The 22,508-nt window shown below is 43.0% G+C and overlaps 1 protein-coding gene across 1 annotated transcript in view; it reads right to left on the bottom strand.

The window, feature by feature from the left end:
• Nucleotides 1–22,508, bottom strand: part of ODAD4 (outer dynein arm docking complex subunit 4) — a 52,241-nt gene that overhangs the window by 28,340 nt on the left and 1,393 nt on the right. Inside the window, exons 2-8 of the mRNA XM_020972645.2 lie at nucleotides 20,807–20,938; nucleotides 20,446–20,596; nucleotides 19,589–19,650; nucleotides 18,947–19,109; nucleotides 17,622–17,846; nucleotides 17,144–17,351; nucleotides 7,051–7,137 (exon numbers count right to left, since the gene is read on the bottom strand). Of these exons, the coding sequence (XP_020828304.1) occupies nucleotides 7,051–7,137; nucleotides 17,144–17,351; nucleotides 17,622–17,846; nucleotides 18,947–19,109; nucleotides 19,589–19,650; nucleotides 20,446–20,596; nucleotides 20,807–20,938 (1,028 nt within the window). The remainder of the gene's footprint in view (nucleotides 1–7,050; nucleotides 7,138–17,143; nucleotides 17,352–17,621; nucleotides 17,847–18,946; nucleotides 19,110–19,588; nucleotides 19,651–20,445; nucleotides 20,597–20,806; nucleotides 20,939–22,508) is intronic.

Here is a 22,508-nt window from a genome sequence, read left to right as displayed (position 1 = left end):
GGAGTAAACTATTATCACAATGAACACAAAATTTAGAAGGGAATTGTTTTTGTTACGAATGGCCCCAAAAGGTGGAGCTAGGAGCAATGGGTGAAGTCAGAGGGAGCCAGACTTAGGTGTGAAATAAGGAAAAACATCCTCACAAGTAGACATGACTTGTGTGGTATGTTATAGGGGGGAGTCTTGTTCAGACAGTGGGACTGGATGGTCTGTAAGGTCCCTTCCAATTATGAAATTTTGGGTTTAAATCCAGGCCTTGTACGTACTATTGCGTGACCTCAAATAAAATGAAGACTTAGCATCTCTGGGTGTCAGTTTCCTCACATCCAAAAAGGAGTGTTTGGGATTAGATGATGTCTAAGGCACTCTAGCTCCACATCTATGAGACAGGAGTCTTTGCCATTGTGGCAGAGCAGTCACTAGCTTGGTCCCATCCCTGTCCCATGTTTCCAAAGGGTTTTTTCATATAGCTCTAAGCCTCAGGGCAAATTGTTGATCTGGTCTAGCCTTGGTTGGGGAGGTGGGAATGTGTAGAGAGATGGACAAGCAAATGGAAAGCATCCCAAATGTTCTTCTCAGCCCTAAGAGGACTCAATGGGAAGAACCACCTGAGAGAGGGGTATGTCCCATCCAAGCTCAAAACCAGGAAACTCCAATTTGACTAGGATAGGGGACAATTGGCTGACACAAAGGTTAGGGAAGGAGGGAGGGAGACTTTTGTGTGATGAGAGAGGCAGGGAAACCTGGCTAGAAAAGAACTGGATACAAGTTAACTAGCCCAGAGTTATGGAAGCCTTGGTGATATCTTTGTAATAGAATAATAATAAAGAAAGAGACAGTGGATAATATGATGATGATGATAGATAGATGGATAGATAGATAGATGGAGAAATAGATGGATAGCATTTACATAGCATCTACTATGTGCCAGGCACTGTATAAAGCACTTTATGATTAGTATTTCACTTGATCCTCACAACAACCCTAGGAAGGTGCTAATACTGTCACTATTTTATAGCTGAGGAGACTGAGGAAGACAAAAGTTAATTTACTTACCCAGGGTCACACAGCTAATAAGGGTTTGAGGTTATATTTGAACTTAGGTCTTTCACTGGGCCACATAGCTGCCATCAGCTTTCAGAAGACAGCTGACTGATATGCTCCACCCCACCCCAACCCCCAAGATGAAGGGAAGGAGCTCTGTCTTTTCAGGCACATACACATGAAAGTCCCCATGGCTCTCAAAGGTTTCATATTGAGAGGCACTGGTGACTGCCCACCAGTCCTGGTGGCAGATACATGCTGTCCCCAACTTGATATCCCATCTCCTGCCTCCTGGCATTCACTTCTCCCTATGCATGGAATACAGTCGGGCCTCATCTCTGACTTTCAGAATCCTTACCTCCAGGCATAGCTCAAATCCAAGGCTCTCTCTTTCATAAGGCTTGCCCTGATATCCCACTCACTAGTATTCTCTCCCACCTCAAATTTTCTTAGAGCTCCTTGTCTGATATTTCCTCCTGCCCACCCCCATCCCCTACACCACCACTACCATTCTATCATGTATTATATTAATTTATTTGTGTTTTTCCCTATCCTCCTCCCATACACAATGTAAACTTCTGGGCAGGGACCATTTCATTCTTGCCTTTGTTTCCCCCAAGGTCTCATACTATGCCTCTCAGGTTTTAGGATGCCTAATAAATGTTTAATGCTTAATCAATATATGTTAAACAATTGAATTTGTTGAATTTTTCAGACCTCAAACCACCTGTGCTTTGCTCCCACACCCTGGTCCATATTGGTTGACTGAATATATGGTCACTTAATACTACTAGGCTATAAAAAATGACAAAGGCGATGGTTTTGGAGCAACCTGGGAAGATGACAGAACCAGGAGAACAGTTTATATAACACTAGAAAAACCAACAGCTTTGAAAGACTTGAGAATTCTGAGCAATACAATGACCAGCTGTGATTCCAGAAGACTCATGATAAAGCATGCTGCCCACCTCCTGCCGGAGAGGGGACAGAGTCAAGGTACTGAATGAGAACTATCTATAGTTTGGACAAAGCCAATGAGGGAATTTGTTTCACTTGATTCTGTATATTTGTTACAAAGGCTTGTTTTTTTGTTCCCCCATTTGAGGGTGAGGTGGGATGAAGAGAAAATGCTTATTCATTGAAAAAAATAAGAACAATTTTTCCACACATTACATGTTTACTTTAGCATCTTCCTCATCTGAATACCTGGCCCCTAGCTCCTTTATTCCTTGCTAACAGACTCTCTTTTGTGAGCTCAGTGCCCTCTAGGGGTTGGAAGCATTCTTGCTGCCATCTTTACTTGAAGGTGAATGATTGTCTTTTCTCCTGTAGGACCCTAATGGCTGAGTGACCTCAGGGAAAGGAGTTGGGTCTTTCCTTCTTTCTCTGTAGTTAGTATAAGAGGGAAGTTCCTAGAGCAGAGGGAAGGTACCCTGGACTTGGAGTTAGAGACCTGTTCAAATCTCAGTCTTCATTTATGTCCCATCCCTGCTATTTGATAGCTGTGTGACCCTGGGCAAGTCACTTTGTCTCTCTCAGACTCAGTTTCCTCACCTGTAACATGAGGTTTGATTTGATGGCCTCTAAGGTCCCTTCCAGGTCTAAATCTAGGATCCTATGATCTAATCTGTGAACTGGACAAAAGATGTTAAAAAAATTATACTTAAAATATTTGATCCTGGCCTTCTCTGAATTCCTACTGCACTTAAAGAGTACAATAGGCTTTAACGGAATGTAATTATTCTCTAAGTCATTAGAATTCAATAAGAAGCATTAAGTGTCCACCATTCATTAATTCCTAAGTTCATTCTACAAGCATCTGTTAAGCCCCGACCATGTTGGGGACACTCAGGTAGTCCTTGAGGAGGTAAGATCAAAAAACAATCCCTTCCTTTAAGAAGCTTACACTTTCCATTCAAGCGCCAGGATGAAAAAAAGATATGACCCCTCCCCTCCAAGAGAGCATCTTTGACTCAAAGGCTGCTAGAAAGAAAGCTCCCTTAGAACAGAACAACACTAATTTTAACAGGGCATTTGGAAGCCAGTTTTAGCCTTCAGAAGCCAGGTCTTCAGCATCTGGGGGAGTTTCTGGAAACAGAAGGGCTGCTACTGCCCACCGGAAAAAAAAAACTGTCCACACTATGCCCAAAGGGCTATAAATATGTGCACACCCTTTGACCCAGCAATAGCACTTCTAGGTCTGTATCCCAAAGAGATCATACAAATGGGAAAAGCACCCACATGTACAAAGATATTCATAGCAGCTCTTTTTGTGGTGGCAAAGAATTGGAAATTGAGGGGATGCCCATCAATTGGGGAATGGCTGAGCAAGTTGTGGTATATGAATGTAATGGAATACTATTGTGCTATAAGAAATGATGTACAGGCAGACTTCAGAAAAACCTGGAAAGACTTGTATGGTCTGATGCTGAGTGAAGTGAGCAGAACCAAGAGGACATTGTACACAATAACAGCTACTTTGTGCGATGACTAATATTGATAAACTTACCCCTTCCAAGCAATACAAGGATCTAAGACATCTCCAGAGGCCTCCTGATGGAAAATACTATCCACATCCAAAGAAAGAACTACGAAAGTTGAATTGCTACTTTTTTTTTACTTCCAACACCACTAATGTGAAAATATGTTTAACAGGAATGTAAATGTACAGCCTATATCAGACTGTGCGCCACCTTGGGGAGGGTGGTGGGGAAGAACGGGGAGAAAACTTTTAAACTCAAAAGCATATGGAAGTGATTACTGATAAATCAAAATAAATTAATAAAATTTTTTTAAAACCCCCAAAAAACCAACCAAACAAAAAAAAAAAGCCTGTCCATTCTTCCCTCATCCTCTAGCAAGGGAAGAGGGAAAATTTCCTGAAGAGAAGCAAGAAGTGAGCAAGCACATGAAGAGATGAGAACCTTCACAACAATACAGGCATTCAGTTTTGATTTCGGCTCCAGATCTGAGTAGGGGACCAGTGACAGAGAGCCTGGATGTGGAAGCAGCTGGAGAACCTCAGCCAGCATTCTGAGAGCCTCAACCCCATTTACCTCTGGTACCCAGCCCCTGGCACAGTCAGAGGCACCCCATGGAGTGGCTCTGAGTTACTGGTGTAAGAGATGATCTCTCAGAAGTGAAGCCTCCTCAGGGAGTCAAAGATTCTTGTTAATAGTTCTTGATTGTTGCTTTCAAAACCCTTCCTCCCTCAGACTCTGTTTTTAAGTACTTAGCAGAAAGAATAGTCCTGCCCCCAACCTGAACTGCTTGCCCTTGAAAAGCTTCCCGCCTTTTCTTGTCTCTGGGCAAACTTGTGTCTCTGTGAATAGACTGAACCCCCTGAAAGCCCAGCCAATGGGATAAGGGGAAGGGGGTTAGGGAGGAGGAGCTCGCATTAGGGCATAAATAAGCTTTTACTTCTGTAAGGAACTCGTACTCTCCTGGCCTGCAATGGCGACTAAGAGGGTACCCTTTCTCATGAGAAAGCAATAAATTCCTTTCTACTTTCAAGGTATCTAAGTCTTTGTTTTTATTTTTGAGTAAGTGGTCTCTGTCCCACACACTGGGGTTGCTGACTTTCCATTCAAGAGAAGGGACCAGTGAAATCCAAAGTTTTCCTGTTCTTTAAAGAGTATTCACAGATTCTGCTTAATTAGCATTAATGCCCATTATATTTGGTCAGTCTTAACTATTTCTTATCTACATACTAAATAACTGTGAAGGGAAAGCCAGGGGATAGGAGATAGGGGTAGGGTAGTGAAAATGTCACCAATTACATCCCACCTAGGGAATCCTGAGCTATATGAAATAGAATCATATTGGTACATTTTATAAACTTTTCAAAAGCAGAGAAAGATGTAACCATATCTATGTGATCTTCTTTTTTCTGCTAGACTAAAATGGATGACTTAAAAAAGCAGGTGGACAGTCTGATTGGGGAGAGGGGATGGTGTTGGACCCTGTGGGAGTCACAGTTGCCTTCTCCATTGTTTCCCTTAATCCATATGGAAAGAAATCCTTCTGTAAGGATGGGACCAAGAGAGGCAACTAGAAAATAGGCCATACCTGGTAGGAGGAGAAAGGGGATAAGTGGGCAAGACTGGCAGGGTCTATATTCCAAGGGTTAGGGAAAGAGGATACAAATGAATATTCCTCCCTTTTCTGTAGCAGCTCAATAGTTGAACTTTTTTCTATGTTCAACCAAATAAACTTCCAAACCCTCACAGACACACTGATATTCAGGGAATGCTTACTCAGGGTCACAAAGTGACTGGGTATTTCTATTTCTTATGGGCAAAACATAGCTCAACCATAGACAAGGGAAGAGGGTCAGGGTGGAGGTAGTCTCCTAAAGGTGAAATTAGAACCCTGGTCTCTCCTAAAGAAGAAATGGAGAAAGATTCTGGTCTAAGACCTCCTTTTGATAATTTGCCACATCAGGATATATCGTCTTAGGTAGTTTCTGACTGCGTCATGCATATAGCAAAGTGCTGGGCAAACTTTATAGGACTATATACAATTCAGCTCTTATTATTATGATAATAAATACAAATAAATTACAAGGTACCTCATATCCTTAACTTGTCCTGAGCACACAGAATATATTCTACAAATACTTGTTGACTGACTTTCCCACCACCATTCTGAACATTAGATGGGCAAGAGTGTAGGCTTCTGTAGTCATCCCCTCTCAGTCTGATGACCCCCATGTCCTCAGGCATTTAGAAGAACTTGACTGTTCCCAGGTCTAGGCCTAGAGTTTTATGCTCCTGTTGTTGGGCTTTTGTCACAAAGTCACTCTGGACTTTGGTGGAGGGCTTGGAAATCACCAGTGTTGAGATAACTGACCTTAGACCCTTGTCTTGTCAGCATTTGAGTTGTATTTTATCCTTCTGGTCAATTTGCCAATGGTTTATGGGTCAATTCTGGCTTGGCATATCTGTCCTGGAAAATCACTGTTTTAGTTGAATTTTGGGAAGAACAGTGGTCTTCCTTGTGACCTTTCCAAGCAGAGGTGACAGGGGCAGCTAGGTGGCACAGTGGATAGAGCACCAGCCCTGAAGTCAGGAGAACCTGAGTTCAAATCCGGCCTCAGACCAAACACTTGACACTTACTAGCTGTGTGACCTGGGCAAGTCATTTAACTCCAGTTGCCTTAAAAAAAAAAATTACCAAGCAGAGGTGACTTTTATACCTCCCTTACCATTGCCATGATCAGGCATATCTCAATTCTCCCTGTGGTTATTTCCTGGCCATTGCTTCCTTACCATTCCCCTTTGGGAATGTCTCCTTCCCCATTTTCTACTGTTAACTCCTTGAGGATAGAGGCTATATGGCATTCGCCATTCTATATCCATCCCTCCTGAGCACCTAGCTTAGCATTCAGCATGTTGAACTGAGGCCATCCTATTATAGGTACTTATTAACCTTTGGGTAATCATCAGCTGTTAGGGAATTGGGCTCTTATAGGTAGGCCCTTCTGGGACTGTTGTGCCTTGCTGGTGCCTTTTTTTTCCCAGTTACTCTGTAGTGTATCTGAAAATTCAACTAGTTTAGAGCTAACAGCTAGTTGGAAATAAACTTCTGTTTTTGGAGAATAATAATAACAGCTAATAACAGCTAGCTAACATTTATACAGAGCTTAAAAGTTTGCAAAGCACTCTATGTATGTTATAGACATATGATCTTCATAATAACTCTGGGAAGTAAATGCTATTAGTATCATCCCCATTTTATAGATGTGGAAACAGGTTGAGAGGTTATATGACTTGCCTAGATTACAAAGCTAGTTTGTGTCTAAGGCAGGATTTGAATTCAGGTCTTCCTAATTCCTGGCCCGGCCCTGTATTTACTGAGCCTCCTAGCTACCTTCAATAGAACAGAACAGGATGAGCCGCGTTCTGTATGTCCTGCTGCTGTTCCTCCTCTCAGTCTGGTCCCTGTCATCATCAGAGCACTATAGGAGGGTGGGGAGCCCAGGGCAGGGGGTGCCTGTTTACTTACGTGTCAATGGCTTGCTGGAATTTCCCAACTCTTGCAAAGACCCTGCCAATGTTATCCAGGGCTCGAGATTTGGCATCAGGCAGTTCACTGTGGGGAAAGAGTTGAAAATGCTGCTTATTCAACTGAGAAATGTGACTTTTCTAAACCAGCCCCTGGCTATGGATTTCACATTTCATCTCTTTCCATTCTCACTGCTACCAGCCTGTAGGGCAGGATCATACATCTGGTGCTGGTGGGGATCTCAGAAGAAAGCTAGTCTAACCATCCCATTTTACAGATTAGAAAACAGGTCCAGGAAAGTTGGGTGACTTGAGTAAGGTCACACAGGTAATAAATGACAGAGGTAGGATTTGAACCAGAGTTCTTTTCATTGGACCATGTTGCCTCCCACCTTGTCTAGATGGACAAGTATCATCTTGTGCCTGGATTACAGCAGCAGTCCCCTAACAATGGTCTCTTTGCCTCCAGGGCCTCTTCTCTCTGAATCACTGCCTCTATTGGACTGAATTTTTTGTTTTTTTGGCAACTGGGGTTAAGTGACTTGCCCAGGGTCACACAGCTAGTAAGTGTCAAGTGTTTGGTCTGAGGCCAGATTTGAACTCAGGTCCTGCTGACTTCTGGGCCAGTACTCTATCCACTGACCATCTAGCTGCCCCCAGACTGAACTTTTAAAAACACATTCATCACATCTCTCTCCTACTTAAAACCAATTGCTCCTGATTTCTTTTAGGATAAAGTCCAAATTCATCAGAATGGCTTTCAGAGCACTCCACAATTCAGTTGCCTTCTTCTTATATAACCTTACCCATTAAACAGCATATATGCATTGCCCAGCATTGTTCTAGGCTCCATAAGAATATGCAAGTAAGAGGCATGATTCCTAACCTGAAGGAGCTCAGGACCTTGTTGGAGAGGCAAAAACAAAATTACAAAATGATGAGAGACATCAAAGAGTAAATGATTAAGTGCTAAATTGTGCGGCCTCCTCATGGTTGGTAGATGGTTCCTGGGTTCTTCCCATCCCAGGACAACTCAAGTGCTGGCAGGTCCTGACTATTGGCCAGGTAATGGATTATCATGTAAGGACTAGTAAGGAAGTTTAGAGAAGTAAATCACCTGATTAGTCATGTCAAGGATGAAACTATCAGCTGTGACGCACAAGAGTTGTCTTTGTGGGTGAAGGTAGCACCCACATACATCTCTTTTGAGATACTGAAGTGAATTATGTGATAGAAATCATAAGGAAGAGGTTGGAGAGAGAGGAAGTAAAAATAATCAGGGAAGACTGATGGAGGACTTGGGATTTGAGCCAGACATCAAAAGCTGGGAAAGAGGTGGAGGGGTAGAATTTAGGAATGAGAGTATTCCAGGCAAGGAGATGTGTCAAAAGAAAAGGCAGAGAGAGAGAGCAAGGTACAGTCACAGGACAGGCAGTAAGAAAGGATACTACCTTGTTGAGGATGGAAAGGCAGTGAGGAGCAGCACAAAAGTAGGTCATAAGGTTAGAAAGCTTGTATTCAATAGCATGTTAGATAGTCTGATTACAGAGTACTTAAAAACTAGGCAGAGTAGTTGGTACTAGATGGAAAAGGTACAGGCACCCATTGAAACTTTTTAAGCAAATGAATGATATGAAAATAGTTTGAGGAAAACCATTCTGGTAGGGAAGCGAATAAGCATTTATATAGCACCTACTATGTGCCACTTCTCCTGGATCACTGCCTTGTGGCAGTGGGGCTTGCATAGCTCAATGAAACTATGATCTATGTAGGATTATCCAAGATGGACAGGTCATAGTGAAGCGTTCTGACAAAAGGTGGTCCACTGGAGAAGGAAATGGTAAACAGCTAGACTATCTTTGCCCAAAAAAACCCCATGGACCAGAAGGGCCTGCAAGCCTGAACAACTGAACAACAACACTCTATGCCAGCTACTGTGCTAAACACTTTTTATAAATATCTCATTTGATCCTCACAACAATCCTGTGAAGTAGGTGCTGTTATTATACCCATTTTACAGCTGAGGAAACTGAGGCACATAGCAGTGAAGTGACTTGCCCAGGGTCACACAGCTGCCAAGTGTCTGAGGCCAGATTTAAACTCAGGACCTCCTGACTCCAGACCCAGCACTCCATCCACTGGGCCAAAGTGGGAAGGGTACACAAAATGGACTGGAGTGTACAGAGAATGGTATGGATGGGGGTAGGGGGTGGGGGGAAATAACAATGTCAAAACTGCTCTACTCTTGCTGTGACAGATGAGGGCTTATTTGTCAGTAGACCAGGCTTGAGGCCCGGGATAGGGCAGGAAGTTGGTGGTTAATACTGGATGGGGATGCAATGACAGAGGAAGTGGCCATGAAATGCTAAGGCTGAGAGCGCAGGACAGGCCTGGAGTGGGAACCAAAATACAAGCATCACAAAAACAAACCAAGACAGATTTTGAGAGAAAAACAGCAATGCCGGAAAGAAGAGAACACTGCAGAGCCGACTAGCATGAGAAACGGGGAACCAGAAGCCAGGCGTGCATCTGTAAAAGAAGCTTAGTCAGTCCTGGGGGAGACAGGTTCCTTTATGTGATGGGCAACTCTTCCATATGGCTTCCTTCTTATGAAGAACTGGGGCTGCTGGTAAAGCAGATATCTTCATCTCAATGGAGATGTCCTGCTGCTCACTTCACAGGTGAGAACAAGACCCATTCCCTACTAGATAAATAAGCAAAAGAACAGGAATAGTCAGTTTAAAAAAAAATTCAACCCATGAGATAAAACGGTCCAGATCCCTACTAATATGAGAAACATAAATTAAAACAACTGAGGTTTTACCTCACACCCAGATTGGCAAAGATGAGAAGCAACAAATGGTCAAAATTAGAGGGACTGCAAGGAGACAGGCACACTAATGCACTGCTGGTGAAGCTCTAAACTGTTCCAACCATTTTGGGAAACAGTCAATCAATCAATATTTCTTAAGCATCTATTCAATTCAGAATTATTCCAGAAAAGTCACTCAATTTCACATATCCTTTGACACAATGGTATCACTACTAGGCACAAACCCCACAGAGATCAAAGACAGAGGGAATGGTCCCATACATAACAAAAACATTTGTGGAAACACCTTTAATAGCAGCAAGACTCTGAAAGGAAAGTAGATGGCTACGCACTGGAAAAAGGCTGAACAAACTGTAGTGTATGCGTGTAATGGGATACTATTGTACTTTAAGAAAAATGAATATGAAGATTTCAGAGAAATTTGGTAAGAAGCAAGAAATGATGCAGAGAGGGGACTAGCAGAGCTCTCCTCCACACCCCCTCTCTCCACAAAAGATTGAGTCCTGAGCAGGAAATCCAAGAAAAAATCACAGGGAATCATTTTCCCAGCCCAGATTGACACATGGAAACAGGGAATTCTCTGGACATTGGAGAGAAGGTCTAGCCAGGAGGGGCCACACAGAACATTCCAGCACAGGAAGAAGCTGAGCACTAGGGCAAAAAGAGATACCAGATCCAATATAGAGGGGCCTAATCTTCTGCAGGGTACAGGAATAGGTGCCTCCAAGAAACTCTGTCATTTACTACCAAGTTCCAGATCACTGATCCAGGATGGACTGAAGATGAGAGGTCTTCCACCCAGGTCATTCACCCAAGATGAGGAATAATCCCAGGGTCCTGGACTGTGTGCTGGGCAAGGAGCAAATTCAGAAGCAAGCAGCATCTGTGGGATGCTGACCCCACAAGTGGGGCAGGATCTCAGTTCCAACTTCCAGCCTGGTCTGAAATCCTAGAACAAAAGAAAGGATACCTAAAGTTCTGTTGCTCTGAATCAGTGAAGCTTTCTAGTAGGTATATAGTAGTTGCATTCAGGAACAGTCTACTGGAACTCCATGCAAGGGCAAGCACAGAGGTATTTTGCTTAGGCACAAACTCAGGCTAGAAACTGACAGAGCTCAAACAAGGAGGTTATTAATCAGACTTTCCCTGGATCCTCATGCTTTGGAAGCACTTGCCTAAACTATCCCTAAGCTCTTGGAATAACACAATCAATACCCCAAGAAAGCAGCAGCAAGAGCCTAATAGATACAGGGTCCACCTAGACATTCCTTTCAGAAATGTGCAAAGATTGCCTTAACATAAAATCCAAAGTCAAGAAGTAAGCTGGAAGAATAAGCAAACAACCCTCCACCCAAAAAAATAAAATCTCACTACAAAAAGCAATTACAGTAACATAGATACCCAATACTTAAACCCAGAAGAAGAAAATTACTCCAACACATCTCTCAGAGAGAAACACAGCTGAGCCACAAATTCAGCTAGAATTCCTGGAAGAGATAAAGCAAGAATTTTTTTTTAAGAGTTAATTTTTTTTTAATAAGTGAAATGAGAATGTTAGAGGAAAAAAAAATGGAGAAGAAATGAGAGCTAGAGAAGAAAGAAACAGAAAGGGAATGAACAGTATGGCACAAGAGGTATACAACCTTGCTCAAGAAACAAACTCCCTGAAAATTAGAATGTACCAAGAGGAGACAATGACCGCACGTGAGACAACAAGAAATATTAAAACAAAGTCAAAAGACTGGTAAAATAATAGAAGAAAATGTATGGTATCTCACAGCAAAACTGACCTGGAAGAAGGAATGAAGAAAGAAAATTTAAGAATCATTGCACAAGAGGAGCCTACATACCATATTTCAAGAAATCATGACAGAAAATTGCCCAGTTCTCTTGGAACCAGATTGCAAAGCAGAAATAGAAAGAATCCACCAATCATCTCCTGAAAGAAATTCCAAAATGAAAACTCCTAGGAACATTACTGCCAAAATCCAGAACTTTCAGGTCAAAGAAAAAATTCTGTAAGCAGTCAGCAAGAAAGAATTCAAACACCATGGAGCCAAAATCAGGATCACACATGATTTAGTACCCACTCCCCTAAAGAAACAGAAAGCTTGGAATATGATATTACAGATGGCAAAAACTATAGGCTTACAACCAAGAACAACTTACCTAGAAAAACTCAGTGTAATCCCGCAGAGAAAACAATGGAATCTTAATGGAAAAAAAAGGACTTCTGAGCATTCCTGATGACAAGACCAGAGATGCAGAGAGACTTGGAAGTACAGGAGTTAAGAAAGATTTAAAAGGGTAAAGATGAGCAAACAATTATAAGGGACTAAACCACACCTACTCAACATTCGCAGCCCACCAAAGGATTTCAGGTGGCCTGCCAAAAATGTAGGGTTGCTATTGCGCACTCGCTCCCATGTGTCACGTGATCCACAGCAACCAATCATTGTCAGTCCGTCTCTAGTCTAACCTATCTGCAACCCAAAGAAGTTGAGTCTATTTTAATTGTGGCCCCTACCTACTGCCAAGTTGTGCAAGTCTGGACTAAACAAAGATAAACTGTTTATATTCTAATATGAGGAGAGGATACATGTATCCTCTCAAAACCCTATCATCCAAGGACATAGAGGGAGTCTGATTAAAGACAGGGCTTGAAAATGGTTTTATTTCATGCTTTGATGATCTTAACAGATAAATGGAAAAGAAGGGGGAGATAATGGAAAGAAAGAATGTGGAAAATTATCACATACTTAGGGTAAGCAAATAGGAGTCTATAAAAAAAGGAGGAAAGGGCATGAAGAATGGGTGACACTTGAACCTCATTCTCATCTAAGCTAGTCACAAAAGGGAAGAATATACACATACATAACTGGGTACAGAAATACATTTCACAATAGAGAGATGTGAGAGGGGGAATAAGAGGAAGAGTAGATTAAAAGAGGGATTAGTCCTATGCAAAATAAACTCTAAGAATGTACAAAACTACAAAACTATAGCAGCTGTTTTTGTGACGCTAAACTGAGTATGTGCTCATCAACTGGAGAATGGCTGAACAATTATGACACACGAATGACAGAATACTATTATGTTGTAAGAAATGATAAATAGGATGGTATCAGAGAAACCTGAAAACACTTGTATGAACTGATACAGAGTGATGTGAGTAAAATCAGAAGAACATTTTATATAAAACAGAAATATTGTAAAGGCAACTTTGAAAGACTTGAGAATTCTGATGAATGCAGTGACCAACCATGATTCTAAAAGACTCCTGACGGAACATGCTACCTTCACCTTCTGATAGAGGGATGATGGACTTAAGTGTGCAGATTGAGACTTTTTTTTTGGACATATCATACACATATCATATATGTAATGTACTGAATAAATATAAAGTAGGAAGGGAGAGAACTAGCAGCTGGCAAAATGAGGCAAGGCCTTTTGAAAGAGTGAGGTGGTATAGGAGCTAAACTCTGCATGGAGCTAGGCACATTCTAAGAGTCAACAGTAAGAAGTGAGACAGCATTCCAGGCATGGGGGGAGGTGAAGGAAGCCTATGCAAAAGCACAGAGGTGATAGATAATGACTATCATACAAAAACAAAAGACATCAACAAAACTTTTTTAAAAAATCAAAAACTAAAAACCATGACTCCCAGAAATGGACACAGCACTCCAGTGATATGACCAAGGCAGGGTTCAATGGGACTATCACACTTGTTGACATCATACATTAATGCAGTCAAGATCACATTACCTCTTTTGGCTGCTACATCATAGTGCTGACTCCCATTAAGCTTGCCATCCACTGGAACCTCCAGGTCTTTATCACTTGCACGGCCATCTAGACATACCAATTCCATTTTATACTTCGTATAATTGATTTTTAAACTCAAATTTGGGATTTCACATTCATCCCTATGAAATTTTACCTTGTTAGCTCTGACCCAGAAGCTTTTGCCTGTCAACATCTTTTAGAATCCTGATTGTGCTATCTGTTTCATCTCTTCCTTCTGGCCTCACATCATTCTTGAATCATGACTACACTGATAAAAATGTGGAACAGAAAATAGCACTACTGCCATAAAGACAGACCCCTGGAGCCCCGTAGTAGAGATCTACCCCCAGTCTGAAAGCAATTCACTGATCAACACTCTTTGAGTCTAGTCACTCAGCCAGTTCTGAATCCACAACGTATTTCTTTTGTTCAATAGTGGTAAATACCCCAGGAGGACAAGGGGGTATATCTGACTAGAACCCAGAGTGAGAGGGAGGGTACAGAAGGAATTAAAACTGCTGCTATTTGCCAGAAAAAGATCAACATACTCATCTTGGGTCATAAGATACGGAGCTGGAAAAAACTTTAGAGATTATCCAGTTCAACCCCCTTATTTTAAATATGAGTAAACCGAGGCCCAGAGAAGTTGTATGATTTGCCCAAGGTCCCATGGGAGTAATCAGCAGAGCCAGAATCTAAGCCTGGGTCCTTTAACTCTAAGCCCAGTATATTTTTCGCTGTATCATACCACCTTGCTAGAATTCTAGATCATTGTGATTTCTCTACTCAAATTAAGATTGCTAGACTCAAGTGGAAACCTGAGTTTGGGCTCATCTCTGTTCAGTCGCCCTCCAGCCCTGTTCTTAGGTAGGCTGGAGTTAGAGCACCTCTAGCTGTAAGTTATGAAGATAGCTTCCTTTGCAGTGCTGATTGACACCTCCCAAGTTTTGAGAGCTGGAAGTTCTTGCACAGGCAGGGGGCAGAACTGTCATGGGTGCCAACTAAGCCAGATCAAGAAACTGTGGAGGGGAAAGGCTCTAGCCAAAAAGGGGCATTCAAGGTGAAGGCAGGGTGAGGATAGGAATCACAGCCATGGGCCTGGGTTACAGGGCAGTAAAGGACATATTGCAGAGCTTGACGAAAGATCTTCTCAGTATGTCGCATGAAAATGTTCTGCAAGCAGCTACATGCATGCTTCACCACCTTTCTCTGAAGCCCCTTCAGACCAAGGGCTCCAGTGTTCATATTCCCTCAGGATAATTGCTGACTGTTAAGTGTGGAAGACAATATCTTCAAAGCCATCTAAGTATAAAGGCCCTGCCCCGCAGTTTCTAAAGCTTAGACCAGAGTAGTTCTCACCCCTCTTTGACAGAAGGTCAACAGTCCAGCTTAGTCTCCCAGATCCCAGCCACTAATCAGATTGTGGATGCCTAACAAACCACAACTTAGATTTTTAAAAGGCATATACAAAGGATGGCAGATAACAGAGATGAAGACAAAAGCATGGATCTGTAAGAAGAATGTCAGAATGAGCTATGGCTGACAGGAAAGTTAAGCATGACAAAAAGTGCCTCCATAAGCTATGTTTTTGTTGGGGAAAACGGGAGGATCAAAGAAAGTTCAGACTGGCTCCTTGGGTAGAAGGAGTAATGATATATACAACAGACAGAAGGTAGATCTGTTTAACATTTACTTTGTTTTTCTTCTTTGCCAATCTTTGGATTGGAAAGTACCAAATACAAATGGCTAACAGGGAATCAAAACCCAAGATAAGTAAGGAGGCAGGAAGAGTACACGTCACCCAGCCAGATGAATGACATTTCTGAGTCATTATTAAACCAGAAGAATTGGCAACCATGGTGGTTGAGCCAATGTGGAAAGATCATGGAGAAAAAGAGAATTCACAGGACCAGAGAAGGGCAAATATTGTCCTCAAAAAGTGAAAAGAGTGGAGTCTGGAAACTATAGGCCAGTGAGCTTGAGTTTGATGCTTTGTAAAGTTCTAGAATTAAAGAGATGGTTAGGGAATATCTAGGAAAGGGAGTGATGATCATAAAAGCCAACATGGCTTCATCAAAAACAAGTTATACTGGGGCAGGTAGGTGGTGCAGTGGCGAGAGCACTGGCCCTAGAGTCAGGACCAGAGTTCAAATCTGGCCTCAGACACATAACACTCACTAGCCGTGGGACTCTGGGCAAGTCACTTAACTCCAATTGCCTCACAAAAAAAAAACAAGTTATACCAAACTACTACTGCGCAGCCATTGGCCCATCCCCTCATTACACTTATTTCCTTTTTTCGAACAGGATTTCTAGGCTGGGGGATCAAAAGAATGCAGTAGATATAATTTTCCTAGATTTTAGCAGTGTTTAAGAAAGTGTTTCATGCTATTGTTGTAAAAGCAAATGAAGACATATGGGCTAGATGGTCTAATGGCTAGACCCAAAAAGTCATCTTTAATGGTTTAATATTAACCCGGGAGATTGTCTTCTTCGGCATGCCCCAGGGAACTGTGCTGGTTACCATTTTTGTCAATGACTTGGGATAAAGGTTTAGATGGTGGACCTCTCAAATATGCAGATGATACAGACAAGAGGGCCAGATAACTCACAGGGTGACAGGATTCAGAAAGATGTGAATTATGAGAACTTTAAGCCTACCATAGGATGACATTTAATAAGGATAAAGGTAAAGTCTCACACTTGGGGTCATGCAATCCTAGACTCAATAGTATTGAGAGAAGCACAAGGCCCAGGATTAGGAAGATGTTTTCTGCTGTGTTCTCCCTGGGGAAGACCACATCCAGGATATTGTGTCTACTTCTAGATGTCACATTCTAGAAAGAACATTGATCAATGGAAAGTGGCCGAAGGAGGGCAGTCAGAATGGTGAAGGGTTGTTAAGTTCATGCCAGTTAAGGATCCATTAAAACAGCTAGGATGTTTAGCCTAGAGAAGAGTTCAAGGAGACAAAACAACTGTCTTTTAAGTTCTAAAGGCCTGTCACATGGAAGAGAGAGAGCTTATTCTGCTTAGCCCCAAGGAATAGGACCAGAAGGAATAGAGATAGATAGAAGTTGCAGAGGCCATTTAGACTTGATATAAGAAAAAAATTTCTAACAATTAGAGCTTTCTCAAAGTGGAATGGACTGGCCATGGAGGAAGTGGGTTCTCCCTAACTAGAGGTAACTGGGCAAAACCTGGATGACCACTCATGAGTTGTGTTGTAGATGAGATCCTTGTTCAAGCACCATTTGGACTAGATGGTCTCTGAGGTTCCTTTCAACTCTTGAGATTCTGTAATTCCATTTGCCCCTAATAAGCAAAACAAAGGGTAAAAGCCAAGGGAAATAGCTAAGAAACAGAATTGTCCTGGTAGGCAGAGATGTGCATGCTACATTTTTAGAGTTCAGAACCCAGGGTCAAATCCCTGCTCCGATCAATGGAGCTTCCCACCTTTCTACTGGACACTCACTAATTTCGGGCAATCTCCAGGTCCTTCCGATGGCTTTGCAATGCAGCTGCCATGTGCCCCATTTCAATCTGTGCATTCCCAATGCAACTGTATAAATTGCCAAGCAGCTCATCTTTGTTGGGCACTTCTTCCTTGTCCCACTCCATCACCTTCTTCAGCACTTTCTCAGCTTTCTGGCAGCTCCCCTCAGCACTGCCACTAGTAAGTACTGGGAAGGAAAGAGGCCAGGGTACAAGGTCAAGTACATCCCCATGCAGCCAGGCAGCTGGTCCGGGGAAGAAGGTCTAGGGGTTCATGCTGCTATTAACCGATTCCTCCTCATGTAGAAATGGGTTAAATTATACAGATTGCCTCTCTGGGCCTCTGGCCCCAGACCTTTTGTCGGGCCCCTGTTCCCCACCTCCCTTATATCACAAACAACTGAGGAGGGAGGAGAGAATCTGATCCTGCCCCACACCTGTGTACCAGGGCCACTTACACATGTCAATTTCCTCCAGGCTCTTGAGAATATAGCGGGCAGTCTCAGAGGGGCGGCGCTTCCGATCTCGCACCCACTTCTCTTGCATAAGCTTCCGATCCCGCTCCCGAGCATAGATTGGCTTCTGCTGCCTCCAGAAGTCAGTCCGGGTATCTAGGTAATTGATGCCAGTCATGATCAAATCTTCCACAGTCATTCCATGCTTGATAGTACCTTTGATCAGGTCTTTGGGAATGAGAAGAGGAGGAAGGGAAGAGCCAGAAAAACAGGAGTCAGCGGGAGTCAGTGGGAGCAGGGCTAATAAAAGGAGAGCTCTTGGTCAGAGACCCATACTTTGGGGTTCTCCCTGTGCCAGACTCGTGGAAAATCTGAATGGAGGGAAACCATTCCAGCCAAGAGCTAGGCCAAAATGGACCTCCAGCATTTAAAGAGAGATTATACATCTTTCCTCCAGTCACCACTAGAGTAGAGAAACCTCCTATTTTGATACTTGAGGGTATGGGGGGAAATAAAAGGAGTATACTACTGCATTATACACAATAGGTATTTAATCAATTGAAAGAGAAGCCCAGGAAGCCTCCTTTCCTGGCTGTCAGTACTGCAGAGGCTCCTTTTATAGTCAGCAGGGTCCAAAGCCATGGCTCCAGAAGTTGTACCTTGAACAGCTGCTTCTTTTTCTGTCCTTGGAGCTTTGGGTAAAGTTGGGAGAGGGGAAAAAACAGGGACACTGGATCTGAGATCCCAGCTTGGCCTCAGCTCCAAATGGAACAGTGCATGCTGGAAACTGGCCCAGAATTGTAAGTCCAAGCTAAGAGTAAGGCCCTGGGGGAACTGAATCAGGCTACAAGCCCTGTCTGGCCATCCTACCCCTCACAGAGTCAGCATTACAGGCATATATATTCTGGGAGGCAAAAGTCAGCCCTCTAATCAAGAAGACACATCTGTGCCCCTGAGAGGCAGGTGACCCTGGGGGAATCTTACTATATCATCAGAAAGCCAATTCTAAAGAAAAGGCATTTAATCAGATTATCCAAATTTCAGTAGCCAAATTATCTAATGACAGTAATCATCCCTGGGCTTATGTCTGAGCATTTCTATCATGGCACTTTCATTTTCTATCTCATTTTTCTTCTCCTCCCAGCACCATTAGCCCAGACTGTTCTCTTCACTGTGCAGACAGAGAATTTGAGGCCATAGAAAGCAGTGGGAGTGGCCCAATTCTTCTGACTCTGGTTTTTAAGTTCTTTTCTGTCTTCAGTAGCCCCACATTCATAGAGGGACATCTACCCCACATCCTGAATCTTGATAACTGCAATCAACAAGACCTTCATCCTTAAGAAGCTTTTCCAGATATTCCTTGTCCACATAAAGCTCTCCTAGCAGCTGTCGAACAGTCTTCTGGCTCTTCAGTGAGTTCTTCCGTTTACTTTCTGCCTTGGTGTCCTTCCAGAGTTGCCTGAGGGGAGTCTTCTGTTGGGCTTTCATACTCTCGGAGTACAGAGTAAGACAAAGAAGAGCCTCATCAGGAAGCAGAAAAACCCCCAGGCCTTGGCTTCCCATAACACCTGGGCTTCTCCTCCTCCTCCTCTGTGATCTCCCTGTAGGCCTAAAAACCATAGCCCAAGGCAGAGAGCAAGACTGATGCTTATTCAAGAATAGGGCTGGGAGGGGCAGCTAGGTGGTGCAGTAGATACAGCACTAGCCCTGAAGTCAGGAGTACCTGAGTTCAAATCCAGCCTCAGACACATAACACTAGCTGTGTGACCCTGGGCAAGTCACTTAACCCCATTGCCTAGCCAAAACAAAAAAAAAAAACAAAAAAACCAAAAAGAAGAATAGGGCTGGGAAATGGCCAGACTCCCAAGATTCCTCTTACACATGGGACTGTGGAAGCATCTAAGCATGCAGCCATGACGAGAGAGAACTGAACACTTCTAACCATGTGGGCACAATACCAGGGCCCTTACCTCTGCCTGTTTGCTTAAGAAGAAGAGGTCCCCTTTGTTCTCCAACTTCACTGAGGAAGGACCTGAAAGAACAGAAGCAGGCTCACAGGTTAGCCAGGCCTCTGACCATGACCTATGTATGACACACTGTTAACAGCATAGTCCAGGTTGACTTTGGCAGAGGAAGGCTGGGAGCTGTGGTTAGGCTGATCCAAGGCGATCTGGGAAGCAGGAATGTTGGCTGTATGATTCACTCCAGTTCCTCCATAAGCCTGGCAGCCTATTCTTGCCCAGGGCCATGGCAGTTTTATTTCCAAATAAGGGGGTGGGAGCCAATGGTACAGAGCAGTTGTCTAAGCCCTGTGCCATTTCTATACTCTGCCTCCTACAGAAACTAAAGACACAAAACTCCCACACTCCTGCTGCCTCTGGGTAATAAGTAGACCACAGGGCCGGACCAGCAACTCAGGAACATATTTCCTGTGGAAAGCAGCTAGAGACTGAAAAGATCCGTCTCTAGGGGCTAAAGCTTTGTCTGAGACAGGTCTAACTCCATTCCATCCCTTTAGCAGCTTCCCAGATATAAACCAGTTTGGGGAGCCTTTGCAATTGCAGTTGTCTCTGAAGAAAAAAAAAATCAAAGACTGCGCTACTCAGCCGGAAGGCTCAGAGACTGGAGCCCCTTGTGTGGGTGGTTCAATCACACAGCAATTCAGAAGTTACCAAATCTGCTGCCTGCTTCAGAATTGCCAGTGGGTTTAATGGGGTCATTCACCTCTTTGGGCCTGGCCCTTCTCCAGCACCAGAAGTTCATGGGGGCAGGAGGGAATGGGAGCCTATTCAGTTCCCAAGATACTCCTTAGATAGTTTCCACTTACTTCCTACTGAGTTGTTAATGGCTTCCTGAGCTTTCTGAATCCCGACTTTGAATTCCCGCTCAGGCCGCAGCTTGTAGCCTCTGTGATAATACACCAAAGCAAACTCGAAATCTCCCATAGTATACAGGGTTTCTGCCTTTTGGAAAATTCCCTGGAACAAAAGAAGGTCAAACCAAGATGGTAGGGGTAACAGGACAAGGCATAGGTGGGTTTTGGGTTGAGGGTCACGATTTGGGTATAGAGGTAAAGGGACAGAACAGGTTACTTGAGAAGAGAAGGAAATAGGGTCAGACACCAGGCCCTGCATAAACAATGACACCCATGAATTCCCAGCTAGAAATCAGTCCCATCAGAGGGTTACCTTGCAGAAAGTCTGGTCATTTTTGAGAGATTCCTCAACATCTTTCAGGGAATTCTCCAAATCTCCTAACTTCAGATAACACCTAGACCGAGCAACCAGGCAGTTTCGGTCACCCTCCTGAAGGCGAAGAGCCTAGAAAAAGCAGCACAGTCAGTTGGGATCATCCAGGGTAAGGAAGAAGCTATGCTGGTAGGGAGGCCAAGGCTCTCCCTGCAAAAATATTATTAGACTGAGTCTAAGCAGGGATGCTCTGACCCTAAAAGCACTGGAAAAATAGCAAGGAACTTCATCAGAGACAAAGAGGGGCCTTTGAGTCTTATCAGCCAAACACCCAGGGCTGATCTTTGAACAGGAAATTCTTGATTATCTCCACATAGATTATTTCACTGAATTTGGAGTTATGGACCAGCAGTTGAATCTACATACTGATTTAAACTTCATTAATATAATACCATCCTATGAGATTCTCTCACTGCTTTTTTATCCACTCAGATGTGCTCCAGCGCCATATCTCCCTACTTTCCAGCTGGTGTGTATATTTAGAAAAGAGACTCATGCTAATTTTCTCCTAGATCAATCAGAACCAAGAAGTTAACTGGCTATTTTTTAAAATGACAGAATAAATTCCAAAAGAGAATTTCACGCAAAATGCTATTTGGATTTGCCATATCATATCCATTTAAATAGACATTTGAGAATTCACTGTACATTTCAGAGGTCTATTAAAAGAAGGCCTTTGAGAATGAAGTTATTTTTTACAGATGTAGTTATAAAAAACGTCACATACACACATACCCCTCTTACCACTTCCTCTGCCTCTCTACCAGTGTCTTTTCTTCCTTAGTGGTACCATGACCAAAAACTACAGCATGTTTTTTGTTGGCCTTTAACATCTCTCCTTAAAGCATTTCTAAGAAGTAGAAAAGACAGCTGTATGTCTCAGAAAGATGCCATTCCTACCCAGAGGCCACCTCCCCTTTGAGTATCCTTTATGCTCTGCTGGAATTCATGGGTCTTGGATGCCATTTTCACCCAAACTAGTTTCTCCCTGGCTACAAGTATGGTGTGTGCCTGGGAGGTACAAGAAAGGATTTGGGTGTCAATGATTATTTGATTTAGAGTAGCTCTTTGGTGAACTGGAAGGGTTAAGAATGCATTTATTTTTGTTGATGTTTGGTCATATCTGACTTGGTTTGCCATTTTCTTCTCCAACTCATTTTACAGATGAGGAAACTGAAGTAAAAAGGGTTAAGTGACTTGCCCAGGGTCACACAGATAGTGTGTGTATGAGGCAGGATTTGAACTCATGTCTACTTGACTCCAGGCTGGGCGATTTTTCCACTGTGCCACCTCACTGCCCCTAAGAATGTATTCTTTGTAGGAAATGATATCTTAAAAATACATCTAATCCCATGCTTCCTGTGTCCACTGGAGAACCAGTCCATGAAGGGAGGGGGCAATTTATGCTAAAGCTACTTTTGAACAGCAATGGGAAGGAGGTTCTGAAGAATCTACTGGACAGTTAAGAGGAACTGATGATTAACTTAGGGAAGAGGTTACAGGTGTTTTGCTGTTGTTCAGTCATTTCAGTTGTATCTAATTCATTGTGACCCCATTTGGGGCTTTCCTGGAAAAGATACTAGAGTGGTTTATCATTTCCTTCTCCAGCTATTTGACAGACGAGGAAACTGAGGCAGAGTTA

Source organism: Phascolarctos cinereus, unplaced genomic scaffold (assembly GCF_003287225.1).
Source record: "Phascolarctos cinereus isolate Bilbo 61053 unplaced genomic scaffold, phaCin_HiC Scaffold_5;HRSCAF=322, whole genome shotgun sequence".
Classification (NCBI taxonomy): domain Eukaryota; kingdom Metazoa; phylum Chordata; class Mammalia; order Diprotodontia; family Phascolarctidae; genus Phascolarctos; species Phascolarctos cinereus.
Note: the sequence above shows the minus strand (reverse complement) of the source record. Positions and strands in the feature narration are given on the sequence as shown.